Source organism: Astatotilapia calliptera, chromosome 3, assembly GCF_964374335.1.
Source record: "Astatotilapia calliptera chromosome 3, fAstCal68.1, whole genome shotgun sequence".
In the NCBI taxonomy this organism is placed as follows: domain Eukaryota; kingdom Metazoa; phylum Chordata; class Actinopteri; order Cichliformes; family Cichlidae; genus Astatotilapia; species Astatotilapia calliptera.
Window position 1 is genome coordinate 1,371,368 of NC_137424.1, and position 17,429 is coordinate 1,388,796.

The following is a 17,429-nucleotide window of genomic DNA, read 5'->3' on the forward strand; positions in this document are numbered from 1 at the left end:
TGCCATCAAATTAGTAAGCTGACTCTGTAGGGATGCAACTTGCTTCCTCAGATCTGTCAACGGGTCAGAATCAGATTGAGTCACTGCCTGTAGCTCACTACAAGTGCAAGTCTTTTGACAGTGCGCCACAACCCGCTGCCGGGTTGAGCCAAGGTGTTTCTTCATCCGTGTAGCTTTAGCTGCCAGTCTATCTTCTTCTGTCCGGAGCATTAATAGAAGTTCTGAGAATGTTGGGGGTTGGCTTTTCTTGTTTTCAAGATTAAGATCTGAGAGCAAGGTGTGGTCCCAACATCCACGACAAAACTGCTTGAGAATGTGTTTATCGGCATCCCCAGCAGAGACTCCTCCCCTCTTCAGAGTAAGGTTCAATGCGCCCTGAAGACGGCAGAGGTACGCAGAGGCCTTTTCACCAGGATCCTGAAGAGTGTTCATGAATTGGGCGAAAAGCTCCTCTCCATCTTCCACTGTTCCAAAAGCTGCATCCAACAACTGAAGGTAAGTCTCAGGTGTAGCTTCTGGGCTCAGTCTGTTGACAATGTCAGCTGCAGGGGACAACAAGCTCTCAAAGATCTTTCTAGATTTTTGAAGTTCAGACATGGCAGGGTCTTTCCTGAGAAGTTCGACATGTGAACGCCATGTGTCATAATCTGTCTCACCGCTGGGTCTGGGGATCCTGCCAGAGAATGACCGGAGTCTCATTGGAGAATATGAATGTGCAATCAAGTCATCTTTCTTCACGATGTGTTCCACAATGACTTTCTGAATTTCAGGTGGGTTGAAACTGTTTGCCGCACTAAATGGGCTCTTTTTGAAATCAACAGGTAGGTGTGGCTCCGCACCACCTTGAATCAATCCTACCTGGGGTGGATCTTCAGAAAACTGCTGGCGTGCAATCTCAGAAGTTTCAAGAGAGGGGTGAAGCTGGTTCTCCCTGTCTGGATCATCAACTTGCATGGAGGAGAGCATACATTCATCATCGGTCTCTGAACTCCCAATGATTTCACTGATCTCTGTCATCATCGACTTCAGTACCTCTTCAAAACTTTTGCCACTCAGTTTTGCCACCTGCTTTATTTCATCTAAGTAGGACTTAGTAGCACTGCCACCCACCTTGGCAGTGTAAACGCTGGAGAGAGCTCTTACATGGTATTTTACACCGGGCTTCCCTTCAACTTCATATGTGTATGGCAAAAGATCAGTTAAGGCATCAATGGCGTTACCACTTCGGTACTCGACGATCAGGTTTTTGAAAAATTCTGAGTTTGGATCTACAACTGGGACGGCTCTAAAGGTACCATACTGCTTCAAAAAGTCAAGAACCCCTTCATCATCCAATGAATTGAGTGTACCACTAACAATTACTGCATTAGGGACTTTGATACCTGAGCTCAATACAAAATCCATCTTGTGGCAATAGCAAAAGATGTTTCAGTGACAATACACACTTTAAGGAGGTTTCACTGCTGATATTCATGCACCAAAGAGCTCCTGGCTGGCTCGCCACTTTTGTAGCACTTACGTGGAGTTACATAAAGTACCGATGGATAATTACCAAAGTAATAAGCAATTTGGGCTAGTGTCAGAAGACTGAGAACGACTCTTAGAGCTCTGGTACACGAATGGCAGAGAAACCAGACAAACACAGTTATGTGGCTTTAAAAGTACTTTAGTGATGTTAAGCCTTGTAAAAGAAATTTGTAAACAACACAGTATTACAACAGGTTTTAACAGAATGTCAAGTATAAAAATTTCCCCCAAAGTAGCAAAAAAAAATAGAATTAAATAAAATTGTGCACAAGTAAAAGAATTAGTCTTTTTTAAGTCCAAATGGTACCGGTGGGGCCCATAGAATTCGTCTGACAAGGAGTGTGTGTGTGATTGTCTGTCCTACCGTACTACTTGTACAGTAGAGGATTGTAGTCCATCAATGTGCAAATGAGTGTGCGTGTACATGTATATCGTCTCCTAGGATCTTGGGTTGGCTCGCCATCCAGTGAACACTGGAACACTCTGGGTTCTGGAATCGCTGACCTGGTCTTTGGATTCGTCCCATATAAAAACCTGACCTATAAACAATGGCCAAATATATGTCACGTGCCCTTTAAGGATAACTCTCACAAATTAAACTAAAGTAGTGTCACAGTGCAGTAACTACTATTCAGATCAGCTATCATCAATTCAATCATCATCAGTTCAGTCATGTTGTACAACATTAAAATATCAAGTTTCAAAGGTCAAAGTATCAATATCCAAAATTTCACAGTATCAAGGTTCAATACTTATTTGTAACCTGCAGTAACATTAAAGATTATCTACAAGGTTGCAAACATGCAGGAATTATAGTCACCATATAATTCACTTTCATTGTAAACATTAATTACATCGATCAAAATAACTCACTGTACATATATATCTAATCACAAATAAATAAGTATATTACCCCTTTTAAGAAATGGAATAATATGCATAATATGCTTATCAGAAATTGAACAAAGTGCAAATAATCAATTTCAATAACACGTAAACACAAGGACTCAGTCCACAAATAGGAGTATTAAAATGGACGTGCTTAATCCCGCTTGTACCATAGGCCTACCAGTACAAGTGGAAATACACTAAAAATTACCTCCAAGTGTTCAATACTGAGTATTGTAAAACAACTGATTGACATCAAAATTTAAACAGGAAGCAGGATAAAGTCTGATTACAATTATCTCTCATAAAGTTATTTTTAGCTGCTTTAACCATTTACAGCTTTTCACATGTTAATGACTTAGTTAATGCTCTAACTAGCATAACAACAGCGTTTCAGAGACATCGAACAACTGTACCCACACTCCGCACATCACGTGTCTGATTAGCCACATTTAGCTTACCGCCGTCGAGTGGATGCTCAGCATTTACATGGAGCCACAGCTCAGTAAACCCTCCGGTTTCGCTCTGCCCTTGACAACAAAAGTGCAAATACATAATTTGTGAAAAATATCAGTTTAGATGGTATTTCTTTTAACTCGTTAGAGGTTAATTTCTCCAGCTTACCGATAACAAAAGTTTTAGTCCGTCTGCTCTGTTCGGCTGTAGAAGCAAGAGACTGAAAACTTGGGAGCTGGTACTAAGGAGGGACAAGAGCTGCCTAGAGCTTCACCGATTGGCTGACATGTGAGGAGTGGAGTAAAACAATAGGCTCTCATCAGAGCTCATCAACCCTCTGAGAAACTTAACCCTTGTTTGACCAGAGCATATCATATATAATCTGCATCCCTTCTATGTTTAAATAATTATTTTGATCTCATTTCACTTTCATTAACCGGGACAGTAAGAACAGAACAATGAACATTAAATGTTTTAATTTTTCTTCTCTTTCTGTTTGAGATGATTTTAGGAACTGGGTTACAACACGGTGCCTATTATTGTGTAGACATTTAGAAATAAGAAGTCACATCTGTGGCTAAACCATTGTACACCACAACTTTAAAAATCTATAGTGTGTGAGGCTGTGTAGGTAAACGGGGACTTGCCGTTCTTGAACCTGCTGTTGTGTTGATTTTTGAGTGTTTGAACCCAGCGTGTGTCAAACCATCTGTTGGGGTTGTGGATTTGACACCTCAGCATCGTGAAAGTGGGGAAACATGTTTCTGGCTGAGCGTAAGATTTCTGCTTACAACTTGTAATCTCAGTTCTAAATTAAATTCAAAATGTTCTTTGTAAGTGTGGCTAATGTGTACTTTGACTTCTAAGGCGCACACACACACACACACACACACACACACACACACACACACACAAGAACAACAACACAGAGAAGAAGAAGAGGGGGTAGTTTTACTACGCATCATAAAAAACGCAATCATTCATCTTCCAGCTGTATCTTTGTGTTCTGACTTCAGAGTCCTTGTTACTGAGCCGTACTTTGGGGGTCAGACTGTTGTGATACTGGGAGGAAAGGGTGAGGTGTGAGAGTTTAAACCATTACACACAAAACTTCAAAGACCTAAAGAGTGTGTGAGACTGCTAGCTGTGTCATTCAGCAATAAACCTATCTACAATGTATTAGTGTAACCCCCCTCAGTCTCTATGTCCGGTGCTGTATGAGTAAAACTCAGGACTCGAGATGGGTAGAGCTCAGGTGTGGTTTATTCCCCTTTTGTGGGTTTCTGCAATAACATGGGACATGAGTAACCATGGGTTTCCAGCAACAGGATTCCACCCAACACAGCAAAAGCTTCATTGCTACTAATGTATAAACAAATGATCGTATAGTGGAACTCTCAGTTTTCTCAAAATAAATAAAAAACAAATATTGATTGAAAAATAAAATGGCAACAAAATGTATCACGGAAAATAAAATAAAAACATTACTGCATTGTGGTTTAGGTAACGAAAGAGAAATTAATTCACTTAAATGCACATTCATGTGAATATAAATAAACTTCCAGACCAAAGCCAAAATTTCCTTTCATGTACAATAGTAAATGGAACAATGCTGCCATCTACTGGGCAAAACTTAATAAGCAGTATTACAGAATTAGCCTGCAGCTCAACCAAATACATGTTTCAAATACACATACCTGCAATAACATGGGACATGAATAACCATGGGTTTCCAGCAACAGGATCCCGCCCAACTATCAAGAGAAGTTTCAAATTATTAGACTCGACAGTCTCCTCTAGCTGTTAGCCGCTAGCTCAGCGTGTCCATTTTTCCTACCGTCTAACCCATTAATTGCAAAACAAGGTCATAGAACTGAATCTACTCTGATGCTACTGTATGGGCAGTTCATGCTGTTAATGCACTGTCATGTTAACTTCAATGAGGATTTTCAAATATGTTTTAAACTCATATTCAGTCAGGGCGGACTGAGGAAGAACTTACCACAGCAAAAGCTTCATTGCTACTAACGGATAAGCTTAGGGAAAGCCCGTTTACCAGTAGCAGACTTCCGCTGCGGATTTTCAAAATAAAAGTTTCTAAATAAACCCATGGTTGAGATCCCAAGGTTGACAGGAATTTAACAACAACAAAACCATATTCATTCTTTTACATCGTTACATTAGTAAAGAGCAACTTGGACTTCTGTCCCAATAAGCAACGGTTTAACAAATTTCACTGCAAACTATAAAAGGAATCTGGATTTAAATAGAACATAGTAGTGTTGGATTAAGTGCAGGAAACACTAGTATAAGGTGGAACAAATCTCCTTCAACATTCACAATGACCAAAGTGAGGACTACAGGCGTTTCTCTCAGTCAGCTGATTGTGTTCAGGGTAAATGCAGCTAAACACACTGAGACTGCTCTGTGATGTTCGTGAGCTGTGGCCTTTGTCGAACTCGGAGTGAACAAAAGCAGAAAAACAGTAAAACATGCAGTCATTGCAATTCTGGTTTATTTCATGAATACAACGAAACCTTTTAGTCCACAGAGCAAAGGAGCGTACATGATAAATGGATACACATAACACGGACAGTGTTATTAAAAACACGAGTCAACACTTCTTTCTCCCTGCAGCGTTACTGTAGTGACACTTTAACAATGCTTCATGGTGACTTCATGATGATAAAACATGTTCTCTCGTTAGCACATGTCTGCGCTGTCACTTGTCATGAAAATGTCCAGAGCCTGGGTTCAAGCTTCCTCTTCAATCACCACTCATCATTATTAGGGCGCACAATAGATTTGGACCACATCTTAACACTAGAGGGCAGCACGGAGCAGGAGATCGCTGCTTTGGAGGCAGTCCTAAAAATAACCCATCGTCATGGTGATGCAAATAGACAGCTTGTGTGTGTGTGCGTGTGCGTGTGCGTGCGTGCGTGCGTGCGTGCGTGCGTGTGTGTGTGTGTGTGTGTGTGTGTGTGTGTGTGTGTGTGTGTGTGTGTGTGTGTGCGTGTCTGACAACATGTAGCCGTGCAGTTGTTCCTCAATGAAAAGGTCTATTCTTAGAAACGAGAGGAGATAATCAGCCCAGTCAGCAAGTCAGGCAGCCAACTGATGATGACGATGCTTTCTGTACAGATAGAGTTGGTTCACACCTGTAAATATCTGGGACTCTTAATTGACGACTCACCTTCAAACCACATGTAGAGAACCTTGTGAAAAACCTGAAGTTGAGTTTATTTTCAAAAGAAGTTGTGTTTCTCCTTTAATACAAAGAAGCAGCTGGTTGCTGCAGCATGTTTGCCTGTGCTGGATTATGGAGATATTCTATATATGAATGCTTCTGCTCAGTGTCTTTGAATGGTTCATACTGTGTATCCTTCTCTGAGGTTCATCACTAACCGTGAATCTCAGTATCTCGTATACTCTCAGGTAGGACGGCCTGCTTTGGTAAGTCGGAGGAACTCAGTTTATATCTAAGGCGATTCTTGGGTTGCTGCCTTCTTATCTATGTTCCCTGCTTGCAATGAAACATGCTGGTCGGTATTCTCTTCGTCCTGAATTCATTTCAATAAGTGCTTTTAAATCTAAACTACGAATCCTTGAGGCCCATAACATGCAACTGTTTCAGTTAGACTGATTTATTTTAACTGATTTTTTATTTTTATTTGAACTTTATTGAATTTTACTGAATTTTATTTAATTTTTTCATTTATGTTTGCATGTGTGTTGTTGCTGCCTGTGTTTAATTGAGTCATTTCTGAGACAGCTGCTGCTGCCTATCTTGGCCAGAGGTTTTTAGTCTCAATGGCTCTTCCTGGTTAAATAAGGGTTAATGAATCTGTCTGTCTGTCCACATATATGACAGAGAAAAACTGAGAAAGTGACATTAAATGAAAACATAGTTTGACAATTGTGTGCATCTGTGTATGATATCAGTTCAGCATAGGAATACAAATATGACTCTATCTATCTATGGGCAAAAACATTTATCAGGATATATCTTTGATATCGACATGACTGATGACATGCTCCGACAATCAAGCGGCTTCATAGCTTACCGAAGTCCTACTAAAACATTTTATGGCAGATTTTCGAGCGCCTGTTCCACATAAAATCCGTTCGAGGTCAGTAAACACAACCAGAATTCATACATAAGGCGCACTGTCGATATTGGGGGAAATGAAAGGCTTGAGAGCGCCTTATAGTCTGAAAAACACGGTAATAACGACGGCCCGCTTGCATGTTCTGCAAAAAATGTTCTTTGTTGTGTATCTGACGGTCGAAAGCCAAACCAGTTCCACACCACTGAAGCTGCAGCATTTTTACAAACCAGTTCAGGTTCATCTGTTTCATTCAAAGATCCGCTTTCGCTCTTCTCGTCCTCCGTCGCCGCCGTGCTTTTTCCATGTGCGTATGAAACAAAGGCACTGCGCATGCGCGTTTTACCCATATTCAATCGCGACATTTCATTTTCTTATCTTATATTAGTTTATATTTCTTTTATATACATAAGATGCATGTGTATCCCCTGAACTTGAGTCATTTTGAATATATTTGGTTGCTTTTATTTGTAGCCTGAACTCAGTGACTTTTGCACACAAGAGATAAAATCAGTGTCTGAAAACAGGAAGCTGGTTCTAACAGCAGGCTGACCTTCTGGGCCCCACAGGGCTCTTCAGTCTCCTGTACGTGGCTCCATGTCCCTTCAGCTGGTTCGAACAGTAGGGAAGGGCTTTCCAAGGCTCTTTGTGGTATCAAAAAGAACTTCAAAGGTGGTGACTTATTGATCCTGTTGACTGTGAGTCATGGCAGTGTTGACCTGAAACACTCTGCTGCTGCAGATAAAGCAAATAACAGAACGAGGGCTTTTCCTGTGGCTTTTCCTTTTGTGTACACGTAACAGTGCAAACCTTGACAAGTCTTAAATAAAAATGTCTCGAGAAAGCGGTGTCCACACAGCCATTCAGCTGTAACACAACAGAAACATTTACATCAGTCTTTCTAACGGCCTCCTGATTTCAGATTAGACTGGAGATGGTGCCAGTTCAGCTCTTTAAGATCTTACTGCAGCACTTGATTTAAAAGTGTCTTTTAAAGTACCTCAAGGATCAATTTGCCAAAGTACAGACCTTATCCTCAGAGTCCTTTCTGTACAGATAGGAAGCTTCTTTTCCTGTACTAGGTGGCCACTGATTTATCTCAGTTTTGCTTAAATTTTCTGTAAGCATAAAGTCTGCTAACACTTCCAAACTGACAACAGACAAATGTACCATTCTTTTCATGTGCTTACTGTAACTCTGTAGTCTTGGCTGGCCTGTGGAAGTGGAACTCTGTGACTGTTTCAAAGTAAAGACAGATTCCTTTTGGTCCTTACAAACCACAGTGAGTAGAAGTATCATTTCAAGCCCGTGGATTGAATCTTGGTATCATTTCTACTCAGCTTGGACATGTTACATGTGTTGAACTGGTTTTTAAAGGTTAAGAACATTAATGAACTCCATCCTTTCCCTCAGTGACACAAAGACTGTTAGCACCACAACAATCTCCTCATGATTAGATTGCTGTAACTCGCTGTACTTGGAAATCGTTCACTCACGTTGTCTCGTCTGCATCTGGTGCAGAAGGTTGCTGCAAGAAAGTGATGGGAGTGCAGACTGTGTGTTTTGGATCAAGCTGTGTTTTAGCACATCACTCTATATTTTATTTCATACCTTTGTCCAGTTTTCATGTGGAAACACAGCTCCTCCACCCTATCAAATATCTCCCATTTATCTTAAGTTAATTCCTGCCTTCAGAACCAGTTGTTGGGACCTTTTCAGTGGAAATAAGGGTGAATTAACCAACCTATAAGCGATAGATATGATTTTTGTGACTTTTATTTACCATCAGAAATAGTTGTTTTGTTCTGTTAAACGAAAGAGAACCGTGTGTTTTGCGGACCAACAGCCTGGATTTCAGCAGGGCAGACTTGCTGCCTGTAGAGGGAGCCCTTGTGCAGGATTCCCAATAAGGAAGCGCTGAGGTGAAATTGTGCTTCATCAGGCCCGCGGAAAAAAGCGGAAGTTGTGCTAGTTTCCTACAAAATAAAACAAAGCAAAAGAAGTAAAACGGTGGTGCTCAAACGTGACGTGAAATAGGTGGAATAATTGAAATATTGAAATAACATCAAATTTATTTTATCAAATATGTATCATGAACCGCGTGAACCTTAGTTTAAGAGTCACAAAATGTAAAAAGAGGGAAAAAATCACGTTGAGATTAGGATTAGTTGGTGTGACATAAATATCAGATAAACCTCAAATTGAATATTTGCTGTTAATTTTGCCAAAAATACCCACGTCACACGAGGACGTGAGAGCGCGGGTCCGAAGTTGGCTTTATTGTGGTTTCACCACCGGAAGTGTGTCCGTGTGCGTGGCCTTGTCTTGACCGTGGTAACTAATCCAAGCGGCAGAGACGAGCGCAGCAGTAGGTCGCGACGTCCAGGACTGAGCCGAGGTTTGCGAGCGGGACCGGGACAGACACGCGGAGGCTGCGCTGCTTGCAGGACTTCCGCCCACAGGACCTCCCGGCTGCGCTTTCATTTCTTTCCCCGGCGCGACAAGTGGCTCTTTGGGACTCGGAGGGATTCGTGGAGACTGTTTACCGAGCGATCACCTCGGCATGGCTTCAACAACCTGCACCAGGTTTACCGACGAGTACCAGCTGTACGAGGAGCTGGGGAAGTGAGTTCGTGACTCTTTGTGTCTCTGAAGTTACTGCTGCTTTCAGTTGCTGCCGTGGAGTCACGGAGCCACCTCCGCCTGCCTGACCCCACCTTGAAGGGTGCAGTCGGCGCTGTGGGCACTTCACTGTACCTGTAGTCTTACTGTCGGCTAACAGCCGCACAGATACTGTAGGATCCGTGTTTGACTCCACGTCTGTAATACTTCGTGGCTGTTTCGGGACTTTATGAACCCCGCCCGTCAGTACCGAGCGCGTTAAAGGGTCCGAGGGACCGACTGAAATAGCTCCGTGTTTTAAGTGTGGCCTCTAAATGCTGCGTGCTGATGAGAAAACACGGCTGAGGACAACTTCTGTCAAAAACCAGTCAGTGTGTCATAAATGCAGGAAGTTGGTTTCGTTGGGGTCAGTGGGGTCACTCGTAAACAACGACGTGTTTCTGTCCACAGTCCCGCCCCTCTGTGCAGACGCCAACGACGTGTTTCTGTCCACAGTCCCGCCCCTCTGTGCATTCGCTTCATCACGCATGCACCTGAACCTGAGCTGGCTTTGGGGAGCTGTGGTTGATCTCGGCCTGATCTGGGGTCAGCCTGAACGGTCATCACGTCACTGTGGTTCATTCAAATGATTGCTTCACTTTGTTATTCTGACCTGAACAAAGACTTGAGTTATTGCGGGCCTTCACTGAAGAACCACTGGATGCAAAGTTGTGTGAATGATGTAAACTGGATGCTTTGCCGCTGCTACGACGAGGCGCTTCTTAGAAAGGCCTGTTTGAAGCCTTCTCCAGTTTACATGAGCAGGAAGCAGGTGTGGCTGCTGATCAGGGATCTGCTGATGCTTCCACGTGTGCTTCAGCTGATGACCTCTGACCCGACCTTTAGTCTGAGCTCCGAGAGGATGTGCATATACTTGCCTGACATCCACCTGATGCTCACCTGTGTGTGGTTTAGTTTGCAAACCGCAGCCACTGAAAGTTCTTCTGGTTAACCTGTATGTTCAGCTGTCAGTCGCGTACAGGCCTCCCAAATACACTTTGTGTAGCTAGAGCAGCGATTGGTTGAAAAGAGCGACAGTGAACGTCAGCACAGAGAGAAGAAGAAGCGCGAGAAGGCAAACGAAACAAAGACAAATGATTCAAAAGTTTTTAAAAGCAGACCCTTTTTCCACTTTGCTACAACAAAGTTCATGGATGAGGACTTTGCATAGTTTCATATGCAGAGTTTTACTACGAATGATGTTCAGCACAGTCGAGCTTTGTTTGTGGCGTTTGGCTCAGTGAAGCCCGTCACAGCGCCGGGTGCTAACCCGGGCTTTCTCCTGTAGGGTCAGGCTGCGCTCACGTAAAGAGGAGCGCTGCCTCGCTCGCTCGTGTTGAAGCGTGATTAAAGTGCACCAGCGATGTCGAGGCGGCGACTTCAGGCAGATGCCAGAGAAGTCTGTCTGTGTCTGCAGCAGAGCATGAAGCCTGCTTACACGTGGCTGTGGACACGGGCAGCTGCACAGCTGCTCATTCGTTGCATGTTTCACTCACTTTACTTCACTTGCTGCTGGTTTAGGAACAGAAACAAGAAGCTGAAAATAAGCTGCTTCACAACGATCACTCTGCACGCTGAAAAGGGACAAGTGGGGAGTTAGACAGCCTCTGACTTGTTGCAGTATCACCGTCGAATGGTGCGTGTTGTAAAATGGCTCTTGAAACTTTGGACTCGTGACACCGAGACTCGACCGGGACTTTCAGATGTAACAGTGCAACAGAAAACACTTTAAATGTCATTTTCACAGCTGTCTTTGCACATTATGAGGAGTCTGGTTGTGCAGAGGCTGATCCCTGCTTCATTGTGTCCTGTAGGGGGGCCTTCTCTGTGGTGAGGCGGTGCATGAAGATCTCCACGGGGCAGGAGTATGCTGCAAAGATAATCAACACCAAGAAGTTGTCTGCTAGAGGTGAGTACATGCTGCTTCAGGCTCTCACTGCAAACATGCAGCGGTGGCTCACTCAGAGGGAATAGCTTCTTTTTAGCCCCGTCACGCCTCAAACCAGCTTCCTCTTTCTTTTTGGCTCTATGGTTTTCATGCCTCTGCCATTGCTGCCCGTGTCATCTCAGTAGCAGCCAGATGTGGTCGGGTTTCACTGCCTGCAGCTTCAAATTCACTTTTATTTTCCGTGTTTGTTATTGCATCGTCACAGTGGCCTTTTCACGACTCGTTCTGCTGTGTGCGCCGGTGATTTGTGATGAGGTCTTCACATTAAAACATGATTATAGAGCGTTGCCTCGTGAACTTCATGTGATGGTGTCTGTCCAACCCAGAAGCTTCTCTTTTGTCTTTAAAGTTTTCATCTTCTTACTAACAGAACAAAAACAACTTCATCAGTGTCCGTGCAGCAGGAGCCCAGGCGTCCGCTGCTGTCCAAGTGCTGATCGGCAGAAGCACGGCGCACAAACTGAAGGAGACGGGCTTGAATAGATGGGCCGTGGTGATGGAGAGTGACTGCAGTGCAGCCTCTCAGGAGGGGAGCAGGGGTTTCCCTGCAGCTAGCAGCTGTGTGGAAAGCAAAGGGTTTGCAAATGTGGTTTTAAAAAGGGAGACTTGCAACAATGAAACAAAAAGAAAAAGACGCATTTAGCTGCTGAGAGATTAGGAACTCATTTTAACCTTGTAGCCTTGGAGGACATCATAACCAATGAGAAGGGAGAGCAGGCACGGTAGATGGTTTGTCCCAGGGCTGAGCGACGATGATCTCACATCCCTGATATCAGACGTTTGTCGTGCTGACAACGATATTCATCACAAAACTTTTGTTTTCTGTAACTTCTGTGAGTCTCGGGCAGCTCGACCTGCATGAAGTGTTTTCAGCTGGGCGTCGTGTAGCTGCAGTCGAGTGGTAGATGAGTTGGAACGGCCGCGATTTTCTTTGTATGCATTACACGGCGTGCTGCGGGGCGGCGTGCTGCGGGGCGGCGTGCTGACGGCTCTTTTTAGCATCTCGTCCCTAAATACAATTTCACCTGATTCCGTTTATTTTGAAAAATCTCAACAGGATCTTCAGCTTTATTGTGAAAGGTTTATGTGGAAATAAACTAGCGGAGCCGCGCGATGCTCGTCGTTGCCCTCGCTGTTGCTAACGACAACGCATAACAACAGTCGCTTGTCCGTAGTGTGGTCATTTTAAATATAAGAGGAGAGAGAAGGCTAAGAAATTCTACATGAAAACGATGTAAATATCAGCGTGAACGGTTTATTTTGAGACACAGACATGAATAAGAAAGATGGATGTTTCACATTCATGTCGCTTATATTGAGCTAGTTTGTCATAAGTCCACGCCGGGCTTATTTAGGCTCAATGAGGAGAAGAAGGTCAGTTGGACAGAGGAGTGTTTATAAAAGAATTGCATATAAATCTAATGGGGCTGTTCACCAGGAGAAAAACATCCGTCCTAGTTTTCCATCACTCAGCGTCATGAGGTGAAAATAATCCTAGCTCTTGAGGCAGAGATGCAGATGAGCCCTTTGGGTTGCGCCTTCAGAATAAGTGAAATCCCAAAGAAAGCCGAAATGATGCTGCTGTCTTTTGGCCACATCACCACATTGCTCAAACACAGCTCGCTTACGCGTAAGCACCGCGTTCTGGTTTACAGGTTTATGGGTTGGTTACCTTCTGATAAATCACAACATTCACAGTGACATCTCTTCATTCAAATTGTGAAATCCCTTTAATCTGGCCTGCAGCACTTTAGGATGTCAGCACACAGCCGGAGGACAGACGCTCTGAAAGTCAAACACATGCAGATACGGTGGCGTGCTGATCCGAACTGACGGTCTCGTTCAGGGAGAGGCCAGAGTGCCACCAATGCCACGGCTGCTTTGTGAGGAGAAGTCCTAAACAGAAGCTCCACCTGAAAGTTCTTCTGTGTCTGCAAACATCACATCAGCAGTAGTTCTAGTGAAGGAACACGTGGTTGCAGAGTGCTGCAGCTGAGCTTGGAAGGCTTTCTGATAGATCTCACTGAGAATCTACACGTCTGTGATGGGGACTGTTCTGCATGTTAATCTGCTGTCACAGTGTGGACACTTCATTTACATCATAATGAACAGTAATTATGAAATAGTGTTAAACTAATAGACAATGCTGGGAACGCACTGGCAGCAGTGTCGGCCCTGAGCTGCCAGCACCATCACCCCAGCAGGGTGAAGCAGCCAAGGCAGGAGGACAGTTTTCAATTAATGGATTTTAATTTTGATGTTCACACTGGAGATTGTGCAGCTTTGAGTTGCCACCAGACCTGGAGACCCCCCCGGCCTAAACAAGCTGGCACTTGTGAGGCTCAGAGTGCATCGGTTAATTTGAAAAGTCATTACCAGGTTTTGCTAACATGTTAGCAGGTAGCTATTACCAGTAAATGTGTTTGTAGTCTCTAATGACGATCGTGAGTAGTGCAATGATAACAATGCATGTAACCTTTGTGCGGTACTGTCAGATGTTGATGCAACATGCAGTCCCCTCTGGAAATCGTTGGTTCATGTGTCACACTGCCAGCGTAGCAGACACACATGTGGACAGAAAAACACTGACCTCAACATCACTGAAGCAGTGCATGGACTTTCCTTTCAGGCTCACTGGGGCTTCAGAAACGGTGATCTTACCTGTTACACCGCACCTAGAAAACGAGGTGGTTGGACAGTGCTGGGTCAGGTGCCACTTTTACTGTGCACACAAGCATTGTGTGAGTTATGAAGTAAACTTGCATATGGAACGTTAAAGCGAGGAGTCATTTGTGCTCTGCTGTCGAGCGCTCCTCCCAGGCTTCCTCGTGTCCGCTGTGAAGCAGGTTTGTCGAACTTGGATGAGCTGTGGGCCCTGCTGGCGCCGTCGTCTCTTTGGACACGTTAGTGTTCAAGTGGTACAAAAAACAAAACACCCACAAATGTTTCCTAAAATTTAATTTCAAGTATCGTAGAACAAGACAAGCTGCAAACGTGACCACAGATCTTTCATTGAACCACCAAATAAACACAGCGGTCCTCTGTGTGCACGCGTGGCAGCACGAACTGTGATTGTATTTAACAAAATAAAAGCGCAGTACTGCACTAACACAGCCGATCCCTCAGCATCTTTGCACTCTGCTGTTTCCTCGGTCAGGACCGTGATGAAGGTTGCTCTGGCTAATCCGTCGGGCTCCGTGTTGGGCCCGTAGCCGGTAACTGTCAGAGAGGCGTGGAAAGGCTCCAGCAGAGCTTTAGAGTGTCGGAGGGGAACACGGCGCACAGTCTGGACGGCTTGCTTACAGCCGGGCTCGTCAGGCTGCAGCTGTTGTTGTATTTACATGCTTTCATCTTCCGTTTCTTGTCGGTAGAAACTCGTACTTTCTCTCTGCCTCGCGCTCAAACACACACAGTGGGAGGGGCAGTCCCACGCTCTCTGCAGCACAGACTACACTACCCATGAGGCTACATGCCTCAGTCAATGCAGTCAACAACAAACAAATCCTCCCTTCACAGGTCAATTCACAGGTTATAGTTCATCACGTCAGTGTAAGGGGTCCCCGGGCCGCCAGTTTGACACCCCTGGTTTAGAGTGCATCTGCATTCTAACCGCCTCTTCAAAATAAAAGCATAATACTGGAAGAATCCCGAACATAACTACAACACCCAGATGTAGTGAAGTGGAAGTCTTCACTGACGGCAGCCTTGTATGAAGGACAAAGTCAGACCCAGTGATGCTTGGACTCACCAGAGTGGAAGTGATCACTTGAAGACCCACCGGCTGTGGGAAAGCTCTGGTTCAGGAGCCCTTTGTTGTTGCTTCTGGAAAATACCCGAGGCCCAGCCGCTCGATGTGAACTCTTCATCCCCATGGAAACACAACGAGATGGGAAGCTAAATATAGTCTGCGGGGTCATGTAGGTGTTGAAGTATATTAGAGCGTTTGTGCTGTTGATTGTGATCAGCGCTCAGACACAGCGTAACACAAGCACTCCTAACACACCGAAACCCACGAGCCGTGACCCCTGACCCCTCAGTCCTGGTTTTATAGGGTCGCATCAGTAAAGTGCTCCATCAGAGGTGTGTGTGTGTGCATTTAATGTCACAGGCTTAACACAGCAGTTACACAGCAGCCTTCCTAAGGCCACACATGAAAGAGGTGGATAAAGAGAGACGTTGTGCGTTACAAAAGGAAGATGCTGTAACACAAAGCAGAGCCTCGTGCAGCGTGTGCAGCTCTACATGACGTGGTCTCATTGTGTCCACGGCTCATCCTTCAGGTCTCGACTGACCCACATGGTCTAGGACTTGAATGACCAGTGAGCTGTTCGTGTGACAGAAGTGATGACTCAGTATCCCTAAGTGCACGTCCTTGTGTGTCTGCCATCACTTAGACAGCTTCTCATGCCGAGGGCGCCCGCCGCCTGCAGACTGCAAGCTGCACTTCATACATCCTACAAACAGGCAACGAGAGACCAGGTTCAGGAGGTTCTGTGTTTACTTGTGAATCTGTGCAGAGCTCAGGCTGCTGGTCTCAGAATCCTGTGTGTGTGTCCATGTATTTAACAGGCGGTGTAGTTGGACTCTGCATGCCCACCAAGCTTTATGGAAGCAAGAACAATCAGATATGTGAAGCTGAACGTTTGTTCACACATTAGTTTATGATGCTTTGCACGTGGATGGAAATGGTCCTGGTATGAGTCGTCCACCAGAACTTAAGTCACATTTTGTAGAAGAACAGTTGAAACCTCGAAACAATAAAAGGTGAAACGCATAGAAAGCTGTCAACATTCATGTAGGGGTGGGGATTCCATATGCAGGCACTAAAGTTCACTAATCTGATTTTATTTAATGTTTTTATTATGGTATTGATGCATCTGCACGTGGAAAGCTGTGTTTAACCCAGGATGGCCTCTAACTCCAGTCTGATCTATCAGTGAGGGAGCCACAGTTTGTGTATCACTGCGAGTGCTGCAGATCAGCTCAAGTGTTTGTGTATATATTAGAATATTGGTGATTTCACCCCAGACTTTCTCTTAAGTGAAGCACAGCTGTGTGCAGCAGGCTAAAAATATCTCATCAGACCTACTCAGGGGAGCATGAAAAACAGAAAGTAGGCTGCCGTGTAACAGAGCAACTGTCAGCGGGCGTGAGGACTCCCCAGTCCGAGGCAAAAGGCTGCCTCAGTTCTCATCCGATCAAACGATGGGGAAGCTAGGCTTTTGTTTGGGTTTTCTTCAGCTAAATGTCATTAATGATATTCCTGTTTTAGCTCTGACTAGCTGCACATAAAACGTGAAAGAAGGGTGTAGCAGAGCAGGCCATCTCCTGGTTGGATAGTTGGTGGTTCGATCCCTCGAATCCTTGGGCAAGATACTAACCACAAGTTCCTGGAGTATGAGTGCAGGTTAATGATGAATACAAAGGAAAAAGTGCTTCTACGAGTGGGTGAGGCGTGCACTTTACACTTGTTTTTCCCAGTAGAAAAGCGCTGTATAGGAACCAGGCCATGTACCATTTACCATTTGGAGAGAAGATAAGAAATCAGAACATCATGAGACGTGGAAGAGATCAACAAGAAAGATGCACAAGCAGTAGAACAACTTCGGTCCGACAGCAAGACGCATTAACAGAGTCCAGGAAACGAGGCCTCAGCTGTTCAGCTGTAGAATATCAGTTTGCATAAGTTACTCTGGTTTCAATTCAATTTTATTTATATAGCGCCAAATCACAACAAAGCCGCCTCAAGGCGCCTCATAGATACAGAGAAAACCCAACAATCATATGACCCCCTGTGAGCAGCACTTTGGCGACAGTGGGAAGGAAAAACTCCCTTTTAA

At 44.4% G+C, this 17,429-nt stretch overlaps 1 protein-coding gene and 1 long non-coding RNA gene across 17 annotated transcripts in view; one reads left to right on the forward strand and one right to left on the reverse strand.

The window, feature by feature from the left end:
- Positions 1 to 1,650: 1,650 nt before the first annotated feature.
- LOC145426173 (uncharacterized) lies at positions 1,651 to 3,128 on the reverse strand. Its single transcript, XR_013906903.1, has 3 exons — positions 3,040 to 3,128; positions 2,877 to 2,945; positions 1,651 to 2,066 (listed from the first exon to the last, which is right to left on the reverse strand). It is a non-coding gene; the product is annotated as an uncharacterized LOC145426173 (long non-coding RNA).
- A 6,156-nt stretch (positions 3,129 to 9,284) lies between these two features.
- The window catches only part of camk2d1 (calcium/calmodulin-dependent protein kinase (CaM kinase) II delta 1), a 75,132-nt gene continuing 66,987 nt past the window's right edge, over positions 9,285 to 17,429 (forward strand). For all 16 annotated transcript variants that reach the window (XM_026159701.2, XM_026159720.2, XM_026159662.2 and 13 more), the window contains exons 1-2: positions 9,285 to 9,605; positions 11,456 to 11,550. In XM_026159701.2, the coding sequence (XP_026015486.1) occupies positions 9,544 to 9,605; positions 11,456 to 11,550 (157 nt within the window). In that variant the 5' untranslated portion in view covers positions 9,285 to 9,543. The remainder of the gene's footprint in view (positions 9,606 to 11,455; positions 11,551 to 17,429) is intronic.